This window comes from Myotis brandtii, unplaced genomic scaffold (genome assembly GCF_000412655.1).
Source record: "Myotis brandtii unplaced genomic scaffold, ASM41265v1 scaffold134, whole genome shotgun sequence".
NCBI classification, from domain to species: Eukaryota; Metazoa; Chordata; class Mammalia; order Chiroptera; family Vespertilionidae; genus Myotis; species Myotis brandtii.
In genome coordinates this window covers 2,069,535-2,089,412 of record NW_005354756.1, presented here as the reverse complement: position 1 = coordinate 2,089,412, position 19,878 = coordinate 2,069,535, and the positions used below count along the sequence as shown (strand labels likewise).

Sequence of the window (19,878 nt, the reverse complement as noted above, 5' to 3'; positions counted from 1 at the left end):
ATATTTCCTCTTAGTAATTTTCTGTTCACCAACTCCCTCAACCTGCTCCTGGGCTGTCAATCCCCACTTGTCCATGTTTGTCTTTGGAACCGAGCCCAGTGTTACACTGAAGTCTCTTTTTCGCCTGCAGTGGTTCTCAACCTTCTGGCCCTTTAAATACAGTTCCTCATGTTGTGACCCAACCATAACATTATTTTCGTTGCTACTTCATAATTGTAATGTTGCTACTGTTATGAATCGTCATGTAAATATCTGATATGCAGGATGGTCTTAGGCGACCCCTGTGAAAGGGTCATTCGACCGCCAAAGGGGTCGGACCCACAGGTTGAGAACCGCTGTCTATTGCAACAGCTGAATAAAATCTGTTTTTAACCCTTTAATTACTGTTCGGCTCTGGTTTTCTTTAACAGTACACTGATCCATTTTTGTTCTGAGTCTCTACTTTTGCTAGAATCCTTGCATTTTGCTACCCTGTGCCCACCCTTTTCTTCTCTAACAGTAATGATACAGGGGTAAAATCCATGAATTGGGCTCAGAAAGTTGAATAGGAGAGGCATGTCACCTTAAGAGTAAGTGTTTTTTTTTGTGTGTGTTTTTTTTAATCCTCACCCGAGGATATTTTTCCATTGATTTTTAGAGAGAGGGAAAGACAGAAGCATCGATGTGAGAGAAACAAAATCGATTGGTTGCCTCTTGCATGAGCCCAGACCAGGGCCTGGGCCAGGGAGGAGCCTGCAACTGCAGTACGTGCCCTTGACCAGATATAACCTGGGATCCTTCGGGCCACAGGCCGAAGCTCTATCCACGGAGCCAAACTGGCTAGGGCAAGAGTGAGTTTTAACACAGCAAGTTGGATAAAGCCCAGTTCCTTAATTAAGGAATATAATGTACATTATTCCACAGGTCATTAGTTGGCAAACACAATTCACAATTTTGACTGGGCAGAGGATAGGAGAGAGAGGAAGAGGAGAGGGAGAAGGAGAGGGGAGAGGGTCTGTGGAGCTTGGGAACACAGAGAGGCTTTGTCTGAGCTGCTGGCAGCTCAGATGGTGCTGTATTCTTCTGTTTACCAAAGTTGGGGACTGTAGCTAAAAAGCTGTAAGATCAAGGTCAAAGTCTCGATGGAGACAGATCTGCTCTGAAAGTTAGGATTAAAGGACAAATGAAGACCCATTTAGGTTTGTTTCTTTCAGTTTTGATCAACCAATTCACTATATACCTTGAAATAATTAAATGTTCTTACAGCTATTCATAAAACTCATTTTTTTCCATATTTCTACAGGAAAAAAATAGCATTTTTGTCATAAATCTGAAAATCTTTGGCTTGTTTTTTGTTTTTTAAATAAAAAACCAATTTTTACAACACATTGTGACACAGGTTTTGTTAAACAACAATGCTGTAATTGTGGATGACTTCATGTACATTGAAGCTTTAGGGCAGGGGTCCTCAAGCTACGGCCCGCGGGCCACATGCAAATACAAATATTGTATTTGTTCCCGTTTTGTTTTTTTACTTCAAAATAAGATATGTGCAGTGTGCATAGGAATTTGTTCATAGTTTATTTTTAAACTATAGTCCGGCCCTCCAACGGTCTGAGGGACAGTGAACTGGCCCCCTGTTTAAAAAGTTTGAGGACCCCTGCTTTAGGGTGAAATAATAGAGATGTCCTTATCTCGTCAGAGTCTTTCCTAAGATAACTTCCCTCTATAAATGACCCACTCATTTCATACTTACCTTCACCAATCTCCATAACAAGATGTCATACCCTCCAGCCCTTTTTCTGCTTGAATCTCTCTACACTCAGATAAAATAGTGTATGTTTCACTGTGAATGAGTATGGATTTATTTTTAAAGGAATGAAAATGTCAGAGAATTTGATGGTGATGTTTCTACAACCCTTAAGTATATTTTAAAAGCTCTACATTTTATGCCTAAAATTTTGAATTCTATAGTACATACGTGTTATATTACAATAAAACAATTACTGTGTTTTTGGTTAAAAGTGGCAGGTGAACAACACATACTGTTTCTTCCAAAAATATGGAAAAATGATGCATCCACAATTTTGAGGGAGAATAATTTTCAATCTGGAATTCTATACCCAACAAGGCAATCAAATGTGAGGGTAGAATAAAGCAGCTTTCAGGTATGCAAGAACTAAAACAAAATTCACTTAACACGTGCTCTTTCCAATGACGGCACTAGAGAGTGTACTTCAGAAAACGAGGGAGCAAACAAAAAATGAGAATGACATGGGATCCACGACATAGGTGATCCTTACGGCAAGAAAGTGCAGGGAAGTTTCAGTCCCGCACCAGACTTTGAGAGCAACCAGTCCAAAAGTCGAGCCAGAGCACAGATTACGAAGGCAGTAGAAGTAAACAGCTATTTGATAGATTGGAATATTTGAAAAATTGATAGTTATTTGACAGGTCTGTTGGAATATTTAAAAAAGAGAAAAAACTAAGCAAATTAAAATAAATGAAAGCAAAATAGAACAATTATTAACTCCAGGAAAAACAAATTTGTACAAAGAAATGAAGTCATCATAATTGATTACAAAGTTGTGTAGAAAAGATATTTACTTATTGATAATAATATAAATATTGACAGGTATAACTACATTCAGTTGGTAAGGGGAGAGGGAGAGAAAAGAGGAGACTGTAAGAAAATTAAACCCTCAATTGGGAGCCAATAGTCTATAATAAGTAAGCATATATGTAGCTGTTTGTATGGATTTTTAACAGTATGGAAATAAATAGAGAATAATAGCTAAAATTTGTTGAACGTGTTGCCTTTGGTGAGTGGGATAAAGTGCAAAAGGGGCTATTGTTTCTCCTCATAAGCCTTTTAATGCATTATAACTGTGCAAATATTATTTTGATAAATACTTAACAAAATGAATTAAAATAGTAGTTACAGTAACTGATGTATTCGTTTGCTAGGGCTGCCATTACATAGTACCACCTAGTATCACTGAGTGGCTTAAACAGCAGTTCTCCAGGCTGGAAGTCCAAGCAGAAGATGTCAGCAGGTTGGTTCCTCTGGAGGGCTGGAGAGAAGGTATGTCCCAGATGACTCTCGTTGGCTTGTAAATGACCATCGTCTCCATGTGTCTTCAAATTGACTCCCCTCCATGAGTGTCTCTGTGTCCAATGTCTTCTTTTAAAAAAAAATATATATATATTATTGATTTCACACAGAGGAAGGGAGAGGGAGAAAGATAGAAACATCAATGATGAGAGAGAATCACTGATTGGCTGCCTTCTGCACACCTGCTACTGGGGATCAAGCCCGCAACCCAGGCATGTGCCCTTGGCTGGAATCGAACCTGGGACCCTTCAGGCCGCAGGCCGATGCTCTATCCACTGATCCAAACCGGCTAGGGCCAATGTCTTTTTTTTTTTTTATAGGACATCAGTGACCCACCCTAACAACCTCATTTTCACTTGATTACCTTTGAAAAGACCCATTTCTAAGTAAGGTCTGGGAGTTAGGTCTGCAGCCTGTGAATTTGGAGGGGGCACAATTCAGTCCATAACGTGGGGGGATTGTCGGTGGCAGCCAAAGTTTCTGTGGAGAAATTATCTGTAATGTTAGCAAGTCATTTAATTTTGGCCACGAATCCACTTGAAGTTCTAGGAGGTGGTGCCCTCTGTGGAACACAAAGCTGCCATTCAAAGAACTGCTCCTGACTCAGGTGTGGCTCCTACGCTATCTTTCTGGGACTGAGAACACCACCGCATGACGGGCAAACACCAAACTTTAAATAGGAGTAAAGAGAGATGGCATAACGAGTGTTCTGTGGGAACTCCGTACTTCGGTTGCATAAATTGTGCATCACTCCGTATATCATGGAGTAGAAGATCAAAGACAGAACTTCACAAAATTTGCCAGTAAGGACTTTTGTTGGAAAGGTTTGAGAAGCAGAGGAGTCCTTTAGGGAAGAGGTTATCTCCATAATCTACCCACTCTATCTTGAATTTTTGAAATAACCTGAATTCACCAGAGAGAAAGGGGGTGGGGGAGAAGAAGAGGGTACAGAGGGGATAAATGGTGATGAAGGGGATTTTACTTGGGTTGGTGAACACACAGTACAATATATAGATGCTGTATTATGGAATTGTACACCTGAAACCTATATAGTTTTATTAGTCAGTGTCACCCTAATAAATTCAATTTTAAAATAAAATGCAAAAGAAAAGCCTGAAAAATAAAATGAAGTGCAAAAAAAAAAAAAGCCTATTTAGACAACATCTCCAGTTGTTTTCTAAGTAGGAAATGTGTTCTTACAACTGTTTCGCAAGCTTCTTTAAGGCCAGACCACAATAGCTAACTGATGTAGCACTATGTGCCAGGCACAGTTCCAACCAGTGTGACATCTTAACCGGCTTAGTGACTATCCCTGAGTCCTCCAGAGCCCGTGCTCTGAGCCACCTTGTTCTGCTCCCGAGCCCTCATGCACATCCATGCAGTACAGGCAAAGTGCTGGCCTCACAGCAGGAGTGAACCAACCAGCAGACGTATGTACCTCGTTACACAGATCAAGAATGTTTAAGTAGCCATGAAGTTAGTGTGCAATGAGATTTATATGGTATGTTTTCAGTCTTGTTGGATCGCCTCCTCAAGGTCCCCTAGGATGATTCTTTTCGCATTACTGTGACAAGAGCCTGGAAAGAAACTTTATGACAGTGTTGACATGTAAATTTCACTCTCATGCAAGGAGTTGTGGGAATTCAAGAGACAAAGCTACTGCTGGTTGGATTAGTTTCAGAAATATCCTTTCATCTTTCAAATCATTAGTATGTAGTTCTCCACATAGAATGAAATTTAGCAAAAGCACTGGTTGTAGGATTCATGACATTTATTTTATTTATTTATTTTTATTTCAGAGAAGAAAGGAGAGGGAGAGAGAGATTAAACATGAATGATGAGAATCATGGATCAGCTGCCTCCTGCATGCCCCTACTAGGGTTCCAGCCTGCAACCCAGGCATGTGCCCTGATCGGAATTGAACCTGAGACTCTTCAGTCCCCAGGTCGATGGTCTATCCATTGAGCCAAACCAGGTAGGGTGGATCCATGACATTTAACCGAGGCACAGTTACAGGATTCAATGGCGTAACCCCCAAACTCCAGGAAAATGATAAGAAAATGCCATGTCCAAGACTGAAGTGTTAATTAAATGAGATTCTTAATTTACAGAAATCATCTATCATAGATTTTTTTTAAGTTTTCATGAATTTGAACGTAATTGGTAATTGTTATAGAATAATCCAGATCTAATCTCAGTAGTAACTACACTCAGGTTGCTAAATTGTGTGAGGGCATGCATGTATGCATGCTAGTCTTGGATGTGTGTATATATGCATGTTTGTGTATGTAGGGAGTGTTAGGGAGGGTGCGTGTTTACTCTGAGTAGAGTGTGGAAAGAGATTCCAAAGGCAGGGATTTGTCAGTGTGATTCCAACTCTGTTCGTCGCTTGTGGGTTTGGCTTGTGGCATGTGCGGTGAGGTATAGCGCGGTGGGAGCTGGGATGATTGCTGTGGTGGTTGCCACGTTGGCAGAAGCATGTGTGGTTTGGTGGAGTGAGTTGGTGTGTGGTTTGGTGGAGTGAGTTGGTGTGTGGTTTGATTTGGGGAAAGTGAGTATGGAGAGAGCCTTGGTGAGGGCGTTGGAATGGGGTGTTATGTGGGATGTGAGAGGTGGGAGACTGGGATATGAGCGTGTGGGGCTGACGTGTAGATATGGTTTGTGACTGTGTATGTGTGTGTTTGTGTGTAATGTGGTTGTAACTTAGCTTTTGTTTAGATTTTCTTTTGCCCTTTGTTTCAGTCTTTGTTTTCGTCTTTGTTTGGCCTTTGTGTTGTCTTTGTTTCACTCTTTGTTTAAACTTTCTTTGGCTTTTGTTTGCTCTTTCTTTAGCCTTTTGTTGAAACTTTGTGTGGCCTTTTTGTAGTCTTTGTGTAGCTTTTGTTTTTAAGTGAATCTTGGCTGAGAACCCATCAAAAACACCTTGTGTAATGAAAAACCCGGATATATAATCCCTCCCTATATATTCCGCATGCATTGAGCAGCCTCACCCTCTCAGGCGCCTGGTACAGACGAGGAACCTGTTTCACACAACTGCTACTTGAAGGTAAGGGGATTCCGTTGGTTTTCATCTTACTTCATGTTGTACTTCGTCTCCAGTGGCGAGTGTGCATTTGTGTATGGGCCGTTTCACTGTGTCCCAGGGGAAACCTGGAATAGCTGCCAGGAGTGGGAGGGCATAAAAGGAGGGAGAACGCAAGCACAGAGGACACCGAGGCTGTTCTGATGTGGGCAGAGGGCCCTCCTGGAATGTTCTGGCAAATGCCTGGAAACTGGACCCTAACTCAGATTCCGGTCTAAAGCCCCCTGTTTCTGGAGCTAGACCAACAGCACTATTGGCTGCTGCTTTTTCTCTCCTTTTATAATTTATCATGATTTGAAATGAATTTTTCTTATCTAGGAACAACGCTTTCCTTTATACAGCCGGGTTTATGTGTGTGTGGGAGAAGGGGATGGACAGCAAAGCCCCAATCTTGGAAGAACGTTTGTTCCCTAGAAAACTTAAATGGAAAGACATCCGTGCTTTGTCTTGAACAGAATTTCAGAAATCACAGAGGTGTTTCTTTTTATTTTCAGTTTTGTGGTTGATAGAAAAAGGAAAGAAAAGATTATGTGTCAGGGGAATAAAGTTACGAACTTGGCTAAAGTTCTAGGAAGAACATGGGGGAAACAATTTTTAATGCTACATGAATAAATCCGGGAGGCAGAAAACAGACTATTGTCAGATGTGCAGCGATGCTATTTTATGTTTATTCAGAAGAGCAGGAGAATGGCTTGGTGAGTGGATTACAAAAATTATTTCATGTTTACAGAAAAATCACAAGCAGTACAAAAATTCAGGTTACTCAAATGCTGACAGGTTACTACATTTGCTTTATTATCCTTTCTTTCTCTGTATACGCATATACATATTATTTTTTTCTGAGCCATTTGAAATTAAATTACAGATGTGATCAAAATAAAAAAATTAACATGGAGAAAATACTATTATCTACTCTGCAGACAACTAGATTTCACCAGTTATTCCAGAAATCAGTCTAGGATCATGCATCCCCTTTAGTGGCCATGTCCTTTAGTCTCCATTACTTTGGAACAGTACCCAAGACAGTCATTCTCTTTCATGCTTCGACTAGTTATTATTTTGAGGAGTTATTATTATTATTATTATTATTTTGATAATCCTCACCTGAGGATTTTAGAGAGAGTGGAAGACATTGATATGAGAGAGACACACTGACTGGTTGTCTCCCACACGTACCCTGACTACCAGGGCTGGGGTCAAATCTGCAACCCATGTACGTACTTTCCTTTGACCAGGAATCAAACCCGGACCCTCAGTTGGACCCCTGGGGTGCACGGGCCAATGCTCTACACTGGCCAGGGTAAGGAGTCATTTTGTTAAATGTCCCTCACTTGGGGTTTGGTCTGATGTTTTCTCATGATTAGGTCCAGGTTATGAAGTTTGGAAGGACTATGCTTGCATTATAGATCATACATATCCAAATTCACACTTACATCTGATTGTACAAATTTTTAATTCAAGATGTTGTTTATCTAGTGGTTACTAGGATTTTAAATGAGTACCTAAAATTACAAGAAAGTGAAAAAAATTAAAAATCCAGGGCTTTTTTCTGATAATTCCCAATATTCACCAAAAGTGTGTAAGTGCTGTCCCTTACTTATAAATGGTAATTACAATGATGTGTACATGAACTTGATAGGTGTATGGTGAGGTATTTAATCTAGATTCTTTGTGTGTGTTGGATTCATGTCTGCTACTCTGTGAGTATGAGTGTCATAAATGTGATCATTTCTTTCTAAGCAAAACCATCTGCTGAAAACAGATACAGTTCGATAAGAGCTGTCCTGACGAGCCGCTCCAGGCTCGCTGGCCGCCTTCAGCACGTTGACAGGGTGTCTGGTAAAAGGAACTTTCATTTGTTTGCTCGTAAGTGGGAACACTGTTTGGAGGTGGCTGGCAGTTTTATTATTCTTAAAATAGATTCTTTAGATACACAAATATAAAGCATCCTCCCCCCCTCAAAAACTCTGATGTTATCATAAATCTGAGTGAGGGGGAGTTGATTAGTTTGTTATATGATCTTTGTAGTTAAGTGAATGTATTATGGCTTTCACAGGACTATTCCCTGGATTAGGTAGATAAATATTTTTTTTCTAAATATGAAATTAGGTTAGAACTTTGGGATTCTGCACATGGTGCTATTTAATGTTGAGGAACCCAGCTTTTGAGAAAATGTAGCATTTGCTGTTATAATTGCCTTATCTGAGCTGTAAAAGTCATCCTGGAGTTGGAGAAAGTGTTTTCTACTTGAAGGATTATGTGTTCCTGTGATGAGCCATCCTGGGGTGGAAAATAAGGGCCTCCTCACACTTAGTCAAAAAAATTGGGGTCAGGACATGGAAGGCTTGAAGGCCAGGAGAGTCTTGTGGCTGGGAGTTGAGTTGCTTTCCACAGTCTGAAGACAGTCAACCCGAGGATTAGGTACCATCGCATGGACTCCAGGAGTGACGTCTTGCTTGGCTGTGAAGGCCATCTGGATTCTGGTGCTTCTGTTACAATGCATTAGGTAAAACCTGGTGTTAGCTGTGGTTAAGGGACCAATATATTTTAAAATGTACCTGGGATTTTGTTTTTGTTTAGGTTTGGTGAGGCCAGCAAATCAGACGACTGCCATTGAAAAGATAGTTTGTTACCCTGGCTGGTGTGGCTCCTGTGCATCGAAAGGTTGCTGGTTCTGTGGTTCGATTCCAGGTCAGGGCCCAGGTTGTGCACTCGATCCCTGGTAGGGAGTGTGCAGGAGGCAGCTAATAGATGTTTCACTCTCATACTGATGTTTCTCTAAACTCTCTCTCAAAAAAAAAATTTTTTTTTTTTAAATGAAAAGATAGTTTGTTACTCACAGTTCCCAAGAGGAGAGGGCATGCCAGATCATGGAGGGCTAAATGGGGAAGCACTAGAATCTGCCAGGAGCCAGAAGGGGCTAGGAAGGCATGAGCAAGAGACTTTATTGTACCTTTGTACAGGTATGAATGAGCCAGTCAGGGTAATCAGGTTTAGGATGGGCAAGTTTAAATAAGTTCAATGGGGGACTCGAGTGTAGAGTTGACCTGAGTCATCTGGTACTTGGCCCTGGGATGATTAGGATATAGGAATTTTGGCTCAATCTGTGACAGTTTGATAAAAAAATAAAAATGGTAGTTGGTGTGCTTAGGCTCTGGATTGGTTGGTTTGCATATAAAAGGCACTCTGAACAGGGGAGTCCTTTGCTGTATCTAGAATTAATTAGCCTTGAGGGGCAATCTTTCCAGGAACTGCAAGGCCCCAGATGCCAGAGCATCAAGATACAGGAAATAGAAGAATATAGTTAATCCCTAGTTAGGGTCCACATGTGGCATGAATGGACATAGGGGAAAGAGCAGCGTTTAGACTCTGGAGCAACAGCATTTAAAAGTCAGGAATCTGATGCAGAATGTGAGAGTGAAGCTCTGTGCACAACGCACTCGAATTAACTACAACCTAAGTAACCAGAACACATTCTGCTACTTCACTTTTAGGAAAAGAAAAAAAAAAAAAAAGAAGAAACAAATGATACCAAGACAAGCTCATAACAGAGACCTAATCACCAGATGTGTACGGATGAAAATACAGGTACCAGTGAATCTCTTACACTCTTTGGGACCTGACCTAGATTGCTAATAATGATCACGAGTTCAGAAAGTTCAAGTAGAATGCAGAATCAGCAAAAAACTGAACAATCCAATTTTTAATAGGAGTTAAACACTTTTAAAAACTATTCCAGGTGCTTCATAGTATTCTAGGTTTGGGGAGTAGAAATTTTGGGGGAAAAACCCTATGTCTGTGCATCAAGACACTATGACCTAAGCCACCATTTGTCTACCTTTGTCAAACCCATGTACTGTACACTCTGCCTCATCCATTCATTGGCACACTGTGGAGCTTGCCAATACTTGAAACTACCTCCTCTGTAATTCAAGTAGTGCAAACATCTAGGGTCTCATTCATGACCTTCCTTTCTTTCAACTTACTATGTTAGGCACCCTACTAAACTGGGAATCCACTCACTTCCTAGCTTCCACGACTCTCTTCCCCTTCATTCTCAAACTCTGGCCCTCCACAAATCCTCTAATCCAGTTTCTGTTTTAAACATTCCATGGCAACAATTCTTGCTAAAGTCACCAATTACTTTCATGTCTCTTAATCTAATGTACTCTTTATATCCTCATATCACACCACAGTGTCTCAGAATCTTCCTACAAAGTTGACTACTTCCTCTTTTGAAACACTCCTTCCCTTTGGCTACCGTGCTCATCTGTCCCAGTGTCCCTCCTTCCTCTCCGACTTTTCTCTTTATTCCTTGCCAATCACTCCTCCTCCACCTAGCCTGTAAATGTGGGGGTGTCCTACAGCACAGTTATACTCTCTTCTCACCCAGCATTCTGCCACCAAGACAATTCCATCCATCAAGGCTTCATTGCCACCTACACTCCAACAACTCTCAGATTCTATCTCCCGCCCGGACGTCTCCTCTGAACTTTCCACTTGACGTCTCCATCTAGATGCCCCTCTAACGCCTCAACTCCACTGCATCTAAAACTGAACTCATGATTGTGCTTCTTCCCCCAAACCTTCTCCTCCAGCAGATGCTTCCACTGCCCACCTAGTCACTCAAAACTATATACCTTGGAGTCCCCCTTGACTCCTCCTCTGGTTTTTTTTGAATAGATGGATAATTTCAATATAACATAGTAAATATAAAGATGGAGGTATATAAATTACAAGGATAAGTGGCATTTTATCCAACCAAGGAAGTCTACAAATGTAACTGCCATTGGATGACTCAGATAATGGCCTTGGACACAAAATAACGAAAGGGGTGGTCAGCAATCCAGTGCATATCTTAGCTTGTCTCTGGCCTGGTCTCTTCATCTCCCTGAGACTGATGCCCTTGGAAAACCCAAGGCAAAGTAATCAACCAGCCCAGAAGGTAATCCAGGTTCTTTCCCTTTGCCCCCTGCCCAGACTATAGGCCACACTGACACTTAGGTTTTTCTATAAACAAATGCAAATCTGGATGATTGCTTGCCTCTCCTTTATCCAGGAAAAATTACCAGAGAGGATTTGTTTACTTATGTGGGAGTACATTCAAAACCCCATCATTTTCATATTTTTAAAATCACAAACAGATTAAGAAAGACAAATGATTATAAAACTAAGCACACATTGAAAAAATAATATTGTCTACGGAGAGAGCACTTACATTAAAACTTTAATTCTTAAAATAACCATGCTGAGAGTCTAGCCAAAGCCACCTGAGTTCTACATAACACCCCAGAGGATTGTAAAGATACTCAATTCAAAGGGTAGAGGGCACAGCAGAGCCCTGGGGATTCAGACAGAAGCCCTTCTCTCAAAGAGTTCAAGCTGGGATCCCAGACATGCAGCCACACTCTTCCAGTGGGGCATGCCCACCAGTGGAAGTATATGCAAAAGTCACAGAGACAGCCCCAAAGTGGGTGCATCCTTTAATGAGGTGAGACCTCAGCTGGGTTGTTGAGGATGAATAGACGTTCACCACACAAGCAGGATTTTTCTGACCTATAACACAGAGGAGTGGTTGTGAGAGATAAAAGGGCAAGGTGGACAGGAGGCATCTTAGTGCTATATTCACTAAGAAGCAAGGACTTTGCTCTGTAACTGGGGAGAGCCTCTGAAATTTTTGAGGAGAGGAAATGACAAACAAGGAGACAAATCATACCTTTGGTTCCATTTCCTGGACCCATTTACCCCATCTGTAGAAAATTTTGGAATTATTTATCCACATACCATTCTAGTGCAAATTCACATTCCATAAGGTAAAAAACAATGTATTGTATAATTTTAGATGTAACAAAAACAATGTCATTAAAATTGTATTCAGAAAATTACTTCTTACATGTTTATCTGGCTTCACTATAATGAGCAAGGTTTTTATTCCTAAAAGATTTGCCAGATATATTGGCTGTGTGCGAAGGATACCCACCGGGGGTCACACGTATTCTCTTTCTAGAATAGCCCGAGTCAGGCAGTGTTTGTTCAGTCAGAACGGTCTTTTGCACAAGTCTGTGAGAGAGCTGACTGAGCAGTGTGGTCCTTGCACTGCTTTAATTTATCCTTGTTGCCGGAGCCAAAGAAAGCAGTGAGGGTGTTGTTTTGTCTCCCAAGTAGGTTGTCAACCCCAAGACAGTCAGGATCCTATTTTCACAGCCCCCAAAGGTCCTCAAATCAGTTTTGGGTTTTGACAAGACGCTGCTCTCTGGGGAAAAGCACTCTGATTCAAAATAAACACCTGTATGGCGTTTCCTTACCTGGAACTGGCTTCCAAACAATAATCTGTTCAACATTCATTGTACTAATTTGTAAACATTTTGGTTGCCAAGGATACAAATGGATAAACAAGGACAAATGGATAAAGATATCCTTAGAGACAGCATGTGGTAGTTGCAAAGTTTACTTCCTAGATGTGTTTTTTTAAAAAATATATTTTATTGATTTTAGAGAGGAAAGGAGAGGGGGAGAGAGAAACATCAATGATGAGAGAGAATCATTGATCGGCCGCCTCCCGCACGCCCCCCACTGGGGATCGAGCCTGCAACCCAGGCATGTGCCCTTGGCTGGAATCGAACCCGGGACCCCTCAGTCTGCAGGCCGACGCTCCATCCATTGAGCCAAACCAGCCAGGGCCTAGATGTGTTTTTGCTGCTGAGGACTGATCCACACGGCAGCCATTGTCTTTCACTGTGTACATCTGCACTTGGAGGAAAGCATTAGCTCCTGGCCTGAGAGAGTTAGCAAGGTGTTGGAAACTCTTACAGGTTCTGATGGAGGTGGTGGAAGTAGAATGAATTTGCTTTGTGGTGATTGTGTTTTTCATAGCAGAGGAGTTGGGGCTGAGCAGCCTTCGGAAGGATGTGGTAGGTGGAGGAAACCTAGGCATGAAGGGAAACTTTTGAACCTCTAATTTTTATTCCAAAAATAGCTCCTGGTCAGAGCATCCGTGTGCACTCCTCATTTGCTGGAAGTCGGAGGCATCCTTCTGACAGCCCAGGGCTTGCAGCCTGGATGGTTCATTGAACCCAGCTCCAGCCCAGTCCTTGTTAGTTGAATGCTGCTAACCACCCCCCCCACCCCCCCACTCCCCGACACACTGATTGGCAGCCTTTTCCCCGTTCTTTGCTAATGTCATCCCCTCTTTTTTGGGCCAGTCGGAGTTGGCACGAATTGACATTTCTTTGCTTTTATTTCTCTTTCTTTTAATCTTACAGACTTAAGCCTATTGGTATATGATAACTGGCTTTTATAGATTCATCTTTTTCTATTATTTGCCTGTTGTTTTTTTTTAATGTAGTTTTTTTCTGTAAACATTCTGGTTATTAGCACCTTATGTTTTTATGTGTTCATATATTTTCTTCTCTGCTGGTACAGCTCTTTTAACTTGCAGCTTTGTAGTATCTTTTGTTCTATTAAATCATCTTTGATTTGCTTCTCTCCTCTTCATGTCTACTGTTAGAAACCGCATAGTGTCAAGATTAGAAATAGTGACCAGTCTGCCTTGGTTGAGATCTTGGGGCCTCCGCTTACTAGCTGTATGTCTTCAGCTTTCTCATGTGCAAAAACAGGGCTATTGTGAGGTTGTGAGGATTAAATGAATTGAATATGTGAAGTCTTTGAAATGTGTCTGGCTTGTATCTCCTGACATGTATTTGCTGTTATTATTCTAATTGGGGTCTTTGATCTATTCCCATTTTTGTCTCTCTTTTGAGTAGTTCATCTATTTTCCATTATAAAATGCCCCCTTGGAGAAATCCTGTTTGTTCTTCTTTCCTGCCTGCCATTAATCCATCTGCAAGCCCTGTCCATTGTTGGTCTTCCTGCCTAGCTCCTTGCTCATGTTATACTCTGGTCCTTAGCAATTTTGAGGCCTAGGCCAATGTTTCTACTACAGACCAGTCATCAGCACTAGATCCTCATAAGCATCTCAGCTTTAATATATTCGACACAAAGTGGATGCTCAATTAATATTTGTTGAATAAATGAATGTCCCACTATACCCCCTATCTCCTCCATCTCAGTAAACTGCTCTATTAGGCGTTTGCTCAGGCCGAAAGCCTGGCTGTCTTCCTTGCCCTGCCCTTTCCAATGGACTCTACATCCAATCCATCCTTAAGTCTTACTTCCAAGATCCACCTTCACTGCCACTGCCCTAGGTGAATTTCCTATCCTACCTCACTGGTCTTCTCGCTTCCCCTTCTGCCTCCTGATCTCCATTGCCAGAAGCCCGAGTGATCTTCCCGGAACATGAATAGGAAGATTGACCTCCTCTGGTCAAGACCTTTCCGTGCCTTCCCATTCTTCCTATTCATTAGCTCACCATCAAGGCCCTGGGCTGTCTGGCCCACATGATATTCAGCCGTGCCCCCTTCTGTGGTTTCCTCAGCACCTCAAGTCTCAGGGCCTTCTGTCTGCAACTCTCTCCTCCCCTACACTGGGTGGTTCCCACGTATCCTTTAGGTCTCAAGTTAAATGTTTCTTCTTCAGGAATCCTCCCCGAGCTCCTCAGTCTAAATTTATTTCACTGCTATACTCACTCCTAGCACCCAGGAGTTTAATCACACTTCAGTTAGACATTGACTACCTTGTTCATAATATGATCTGTTAGAGTCCCCTTCACTGTACCCCAAGCTCCGTGAGTACAGGCACCTACTTTGTCTTATTCACAATTGGCACTTAGTAGGCACTCAATAGTATTTGAATGAATGGCTGAGTGTTACTATTGCATTTACCTTCCGTCTTTTTCTGTGTATATTTTTTGCATATGTCACCTGGCCTCCACTGTCAGTGGGTCCACTGTGGTCACAACTGTCTTAATAGCTCCCACCAACAATTCAGAGAGTCTTTGCCAGCCTGAAAATTAGGCCTAAGATTGCTCGAAGTCTCCAGAGCATCAGTGTCTCATCTATTCAAGGCAGGGTCTCGGTGTGTGTCTCTTTCCTGCCGAGGCCACCCTGGCTTCTGTCCTAGACCCTGATGAGAGGGCTACCTCTGGAGGTGTCTGAGGAAGCTGGGAGCCCTCTTGATGTGGTCAGCCTCTGACTCTCAACTGGCTGCAGCTGGACCCTGGAGTTGATGACATACAAGGAATAGTCTAGCCCTAGCTGGATTAGCTCAGTGGATAGAGCATTGGCCTGCGGACTGAAGGGTCCCAGGTTTGATTCTGGTCAACGGCACATGCCCGGGTTGCAAGCTCAATCCCCAGTAGGTGGTGTGCAGGAGGCAGCCAATCAATGATTCTCTCTCATCATTGATGTTTCCAACTCTCTCTCCCTCTCCCTCTCCCTTCCTCTCTGAAATCGATAAAAAAAAATATTAAAAAAAGAAATAGTCTAGCTTCCTGCTGCCTTCACTTGATATTACAGAAATATTTTCTTATGTCAGCAAAATCTCTTCATAAGCATCTTTAAAAATGGCTGCCTAATATTCAGTTGTTCTTCAAATAGCTACCTAATATTTCCATAATTAATCAAGTATAAGAATATTAATAATTAAATAAAGTCAAAGCCTTACTGCTTACATTGTGTTTTTATAAAAATGCTAGGATTCCCTTGCCCATATTCTCGCCTTTAATAAGCTAGTCTGGTTTTAAGAAATATATAGAGTTACGGATGCTTCACTCTTTCTGTTCTGGCAATGTCTTGAAAGACCATTCCCTGATTCTGTGTAATATGCAAAATTAAGTCTGGTTTTTTAAAAAATCACGTATCCCAGCTGCCTCCCTATGCTTACCAGTCAGTAAAATTCCATTTACTATTTTCACCCATATTCATGCATTATTACTGTAACTATATTTCTGTCTCCTCTCAGAAAATGAAAGGTTAACTGCTTTTATTGCTCTCAAGGGCTTTGATTTTCAGAGAATAAATATTACATTGTGAAATGGAGGCAAGATCTAATAGAAATTCATTAAAAATTTATAAATATTTTAAGCACTTGAAGTTAATTCTTCATGTTTTGAAGTAATAGTGCTTTTAATGCTAGACATTTCATCTTGTTCTATGAAAATGCCAATTTCTGGTTACTTCCATCTTTTCCTTACAATCATTCCCAACCACTTGAAGGCAGAGAGGGTGGCCGTGTGGTTTCAGTGAGAAGTGATAGCCATGTATAGGAAGGAGTTGGGGAAAGGGAAGGAAAGGCCTGGGAAGGAGCATGGCCTCCTTTGCTCAAGCCTTTTCCACCTGGTGAGTTTGTGGAAGAATTCTGTGTACTGTGGAGCACATTCATGGGGGAGAGAGAAACTGAAGGAGGCAGACAGCCATGTTCTCCCTTTTCTTCAGATGAAACCTCAAGATCAGGGCGGGGGTATGATATGGTGTAGAAACGTCCAGACAGATTTGAAAGTATGTGTGGTGGGTCCTACTGACACACTTCAACAGGAATAGTGGGGGCAGATTGCAGGCCCTTGGAGGATGCCTGCCCTCATCCCCTGAGTGAGTACACAGCTTTTTGGGGGGGCTAGGGGGTGTTGTCTAGGCCAATGGCCCCAAGAAAGGGCTCTTGATTCCCCATATATAGTGCATGGCATGCGTGGGAACTGGAAGTTACCTGGAGTGGATGTGTAGGGGCTGAGAGGACAGCTGGATCACAATAGGAGGCTGCTGAGTAGGGACCAGTGGCTTTGGTGGGGTTAAGTGGTAAGTGGTAATGTGTCATTCATGCCAGGGGCCAGGTGAGACCACAGGTACCCTGTAGCAGAGTCTAGCAGAAGAGGACATGACCTAGACCAGCCACCCCTTCCTCCTTGCCATGAGGACTTTCAGGTTCCCTATACTCTTGTCCACTTTGAGAAGGAATTGTCTCATGTAAAGGTGTACAGTGTTCAAGAGTCCAGGAACAGATTTTTAAAGAGAATTGATGAATCAAAGAACTCATCCATATTTAAAATGAAGTGAAAATGATTTATGTTAATACTTGTGATATACAACTAAAATTGTATTTAATGGAAAAGTTACAGTCATAAATGCCTATGTGAGAAGCATTTGATTCAAGAATAGAGAAATAGAACAAGAGCATAAAAGTAAAGAAAACTGAAAAGAAATAATAAATGCATACAGAAATTCATGAACTAGAAAAAAGAAAAAGCAAAGATAAGCAAGAAAACCAGGAGTTTGTTTCTGAAAAGAATATAAAGGAGATGACTTCTGGCAAGATTAATCAAGAAAAATGAGAGAAGATGAAAATATATAAACTATAAAGGGGGCTGTAACTATATGTGCTCTGACTGGGAATCGAACCGTGACCTCCTGGTTCACAGGTTGACATTCAACAACTGAGCCACACCAGCTGGGCAGAATTTTTATTATTTCCATTCATCCAAAATATTTTATTTTCAACAGTGAGTGTAGATTTTAAAACCTGCTAAGGCCAGGTGGTGGAGGAACAGAGGGAAGCACCTGTCTGTCATCTGCTTTCAGGACCCTCTCTGAGTTTACATTCTAGTTCCCCACTGTGAGCTTTCTTGCTTGCTGGGGAAGTCCTTGCTGCATATGCATACTGTGCGAGGTCTCCAAATGCCGTTCTCTACCTTTCCTTCTTCATTGAGCTCTTTCCCCAACTTCCAGTCTTTTTCAGCCCAGGACCCATGCACATCTATGCAGACTATCCCTTCTCTGGGCCCATCTCAGTCCCCCAAAGTCCAGTCTGGGCCCAGCGCCTGGCCCTCTGCTGCTGGGAGAGAAGGGCTGAGCACAGGGAGCACAGATAGTGCTGGGCCTGGTCAAAGGGCACAGGATTTTGGAGTCAGAGAGGCATGGGTTCAAATCCTCTGTCTGCCTCTCACAGGCTTTATGAACTTGGTCATGTTTCTTAGCTTCTCTCATCTTTAGTTTGTTGACAGTGCCATATGTTAAAACAATGAGGTGACGTCTATAAAGCAACCACCATACACTAGGTGCTCAGTAATGTTTGGCTTTGTAATATCTTTTTCTGCCCTAACTGGTTTGGCTCAGTGGATAGAGCGACGGCCTGTGGACTGAAGGGTCCCCGGTTTGATTCCAGTCAAGGGCATGTACCTTGGTTGCGGGCACATCCCCAGTAGCGGGTGTGCAGGAGGCAGCTGATCGATGTTTCTAACTCTCTATTCCTCTCCCTTCCTCTCTGTAAAAAATCAATAAAATATATTTTTAAAAAATTAAAAAAAAATCTTTTTCTATCTTAAATGGATCATTAAACATATGGGAAAAAGAGTCCATTTCCAGAAAACAAAAAATACACAAAAATTAATCAAACCTTAATTTAGTTGTTCTCCATACTTGGGTAGGAACTTGCTATTTCAGGTTTTTGTTGCATAAGACAGCTCTGGGAGTAGCAGGGGTGCGTTCCCTGAGTAGAACACTCTCTCACCTGCCCTGCTGTTTCTGTCTCCCCACCCCCCCCTGCATGGATGACTTCCAGTGAGATGAGTCAGAAAACGAGTAAGGAGGGTCCCAGACTCTCCAAGAACCAGAAGTTTTCTGAGCAGTTCAGCATACGTTGCTGCCCGCCATTCACCTTCCTCAACTCCAAACGTGAGATTGTGGATCGGAAATACAGCATCTGCAAAAGTGGCTGCTTCTACCAGAAGAAAGAAGAGGACTGGATCTGCTGTGCCTGCCAGAGGACCAGGTAAGGGGTCAGCACCTGGGCTGGGTGTTGGCCTGTCGTCTCTCAGCTCCAAGCCCCCCCCCCCACCTCCGTACCCCTATCTTTCTACTCTACTCTGTGATGCTGGGGCTGGGACTCTGCAAGCGGCTCTTCCCCCAGTCCCCTGACAGTCGGATCCGGGTTAGGTTCTGCCATTGGAAGGTGCTAGAGGGAGACTGGAAGGTGGGAGGGGGAGCAGGGCCTGCCTCCCTGATTCCAGCTCCTGTCAGCATCCCTTAAGCAGCAGAAGAGAGCCATGGCTCCAGCCTCCAGCTTCTTTTGGCCCTCTCAGAACCAGGCGCCGTGCACCGTCCCCCCAGAGGCCCAAGATTCAGCCAGCTGCACCCCCCGCGGTGGTCAGAGCACCAGCCAAGCCACGGTCCCCTCCGAGGTCTGAGCCACGGTCCCCTCCAAGGTCTGAGCGTCAGCCACGACCCCGTCCAGAGGTCCGACCACCACCAGCCAAGCAGCGCCCCCCTCAGAAGTCCAAGCAGCCGCCACGCAGCAGCCCCATCAGAGGGCCAGGCACCAGCCGTGGGGGGTCCCCCATCAAAGCTTCTAGGTTCTGGTAACACCATCTCTTCCCTTGTGTTCCCCCAGCCCTAAGGTTAGTAGCTGCTTCCTGTGTTTACTAATACCTGGGTATCTCAAGGGCCCTCCTTCAGCCTTTCCAAACCTCTGCCGTCAGTTCCCTGCATTAAATCCCCTCTGTTTGAAAGACCTAGTGTGGCTTCTGCTTTCCTTATACATGCCATCGACACAATACTTCAGATGGCAGTTCCCATGGTTTCCTTGGTCTACTGGAACTGGAAGTGATTAATTTATTGGTTCAGAGTATTGACCACAGTAACAGATTGAGTAGATGAGAGTCTGGATTCCTGTGCCTCGGAGAAAGGAGAAATGGTCACTCTAAGGAATATCTGGGTATGTGTAAAGCAGAGGTTCAGCCATTTTGTCTATCCTTCCTCCCGACACACTTCATCTAATGTTAATCTCATTCATATATATATATATATATACACACACA

The 19,878-nt window shown here is 42.7% G+C and overlaps 1 protein-coding gene across 7 annotated transcripts in view; it reads left to right on the top strand.

Annotated features, from left to right (window-relative positions):
* The first annotated feature begins 5,931 nt into the window (after nucleotides 1-5,931).
* The window catches only part of MOBP (myelin-associated oligodendrocyte basic protein), a 31,120-nt gene continuing 17,173 nt past the window's right edge, over nucleotides 5,932-19,878 (top strand). For 2 of the 7 annotated variants that reach the window (XM_005860411.2, XM_005860413.2), the window contains exons 1-4: nucleotides 5,933-6,140; nucleotides 9,671-9,764; nucleotides 18,624-18,833; nucleotides 19,144-19,413. In XM_005860411.2, the coding sequence (XP_005860473.1) occupies nucleotides 18,628-18,833; nucleotides 19,144-19,413 (476 nt within the window). In that variant the 5' untranslated portion in view covers nucleotides 5,933-6,140; nucleotides 9,671-9,764; nucleotides 18,624-18,627. Of the gene's footprint in view, nucleotides 6,141-8,848; nucleotides 8,868-9,670; nucleotides 9,765-18,623; nucleotides 18,834-19,143; nucleotides 19,459-19,878 lie in introns of those variants that run through there. The other 5 variants (XM_014534915.1, XM_014534914.1, XM_014534912.1 and 2 more) reach the window with 5 other exon arrangements.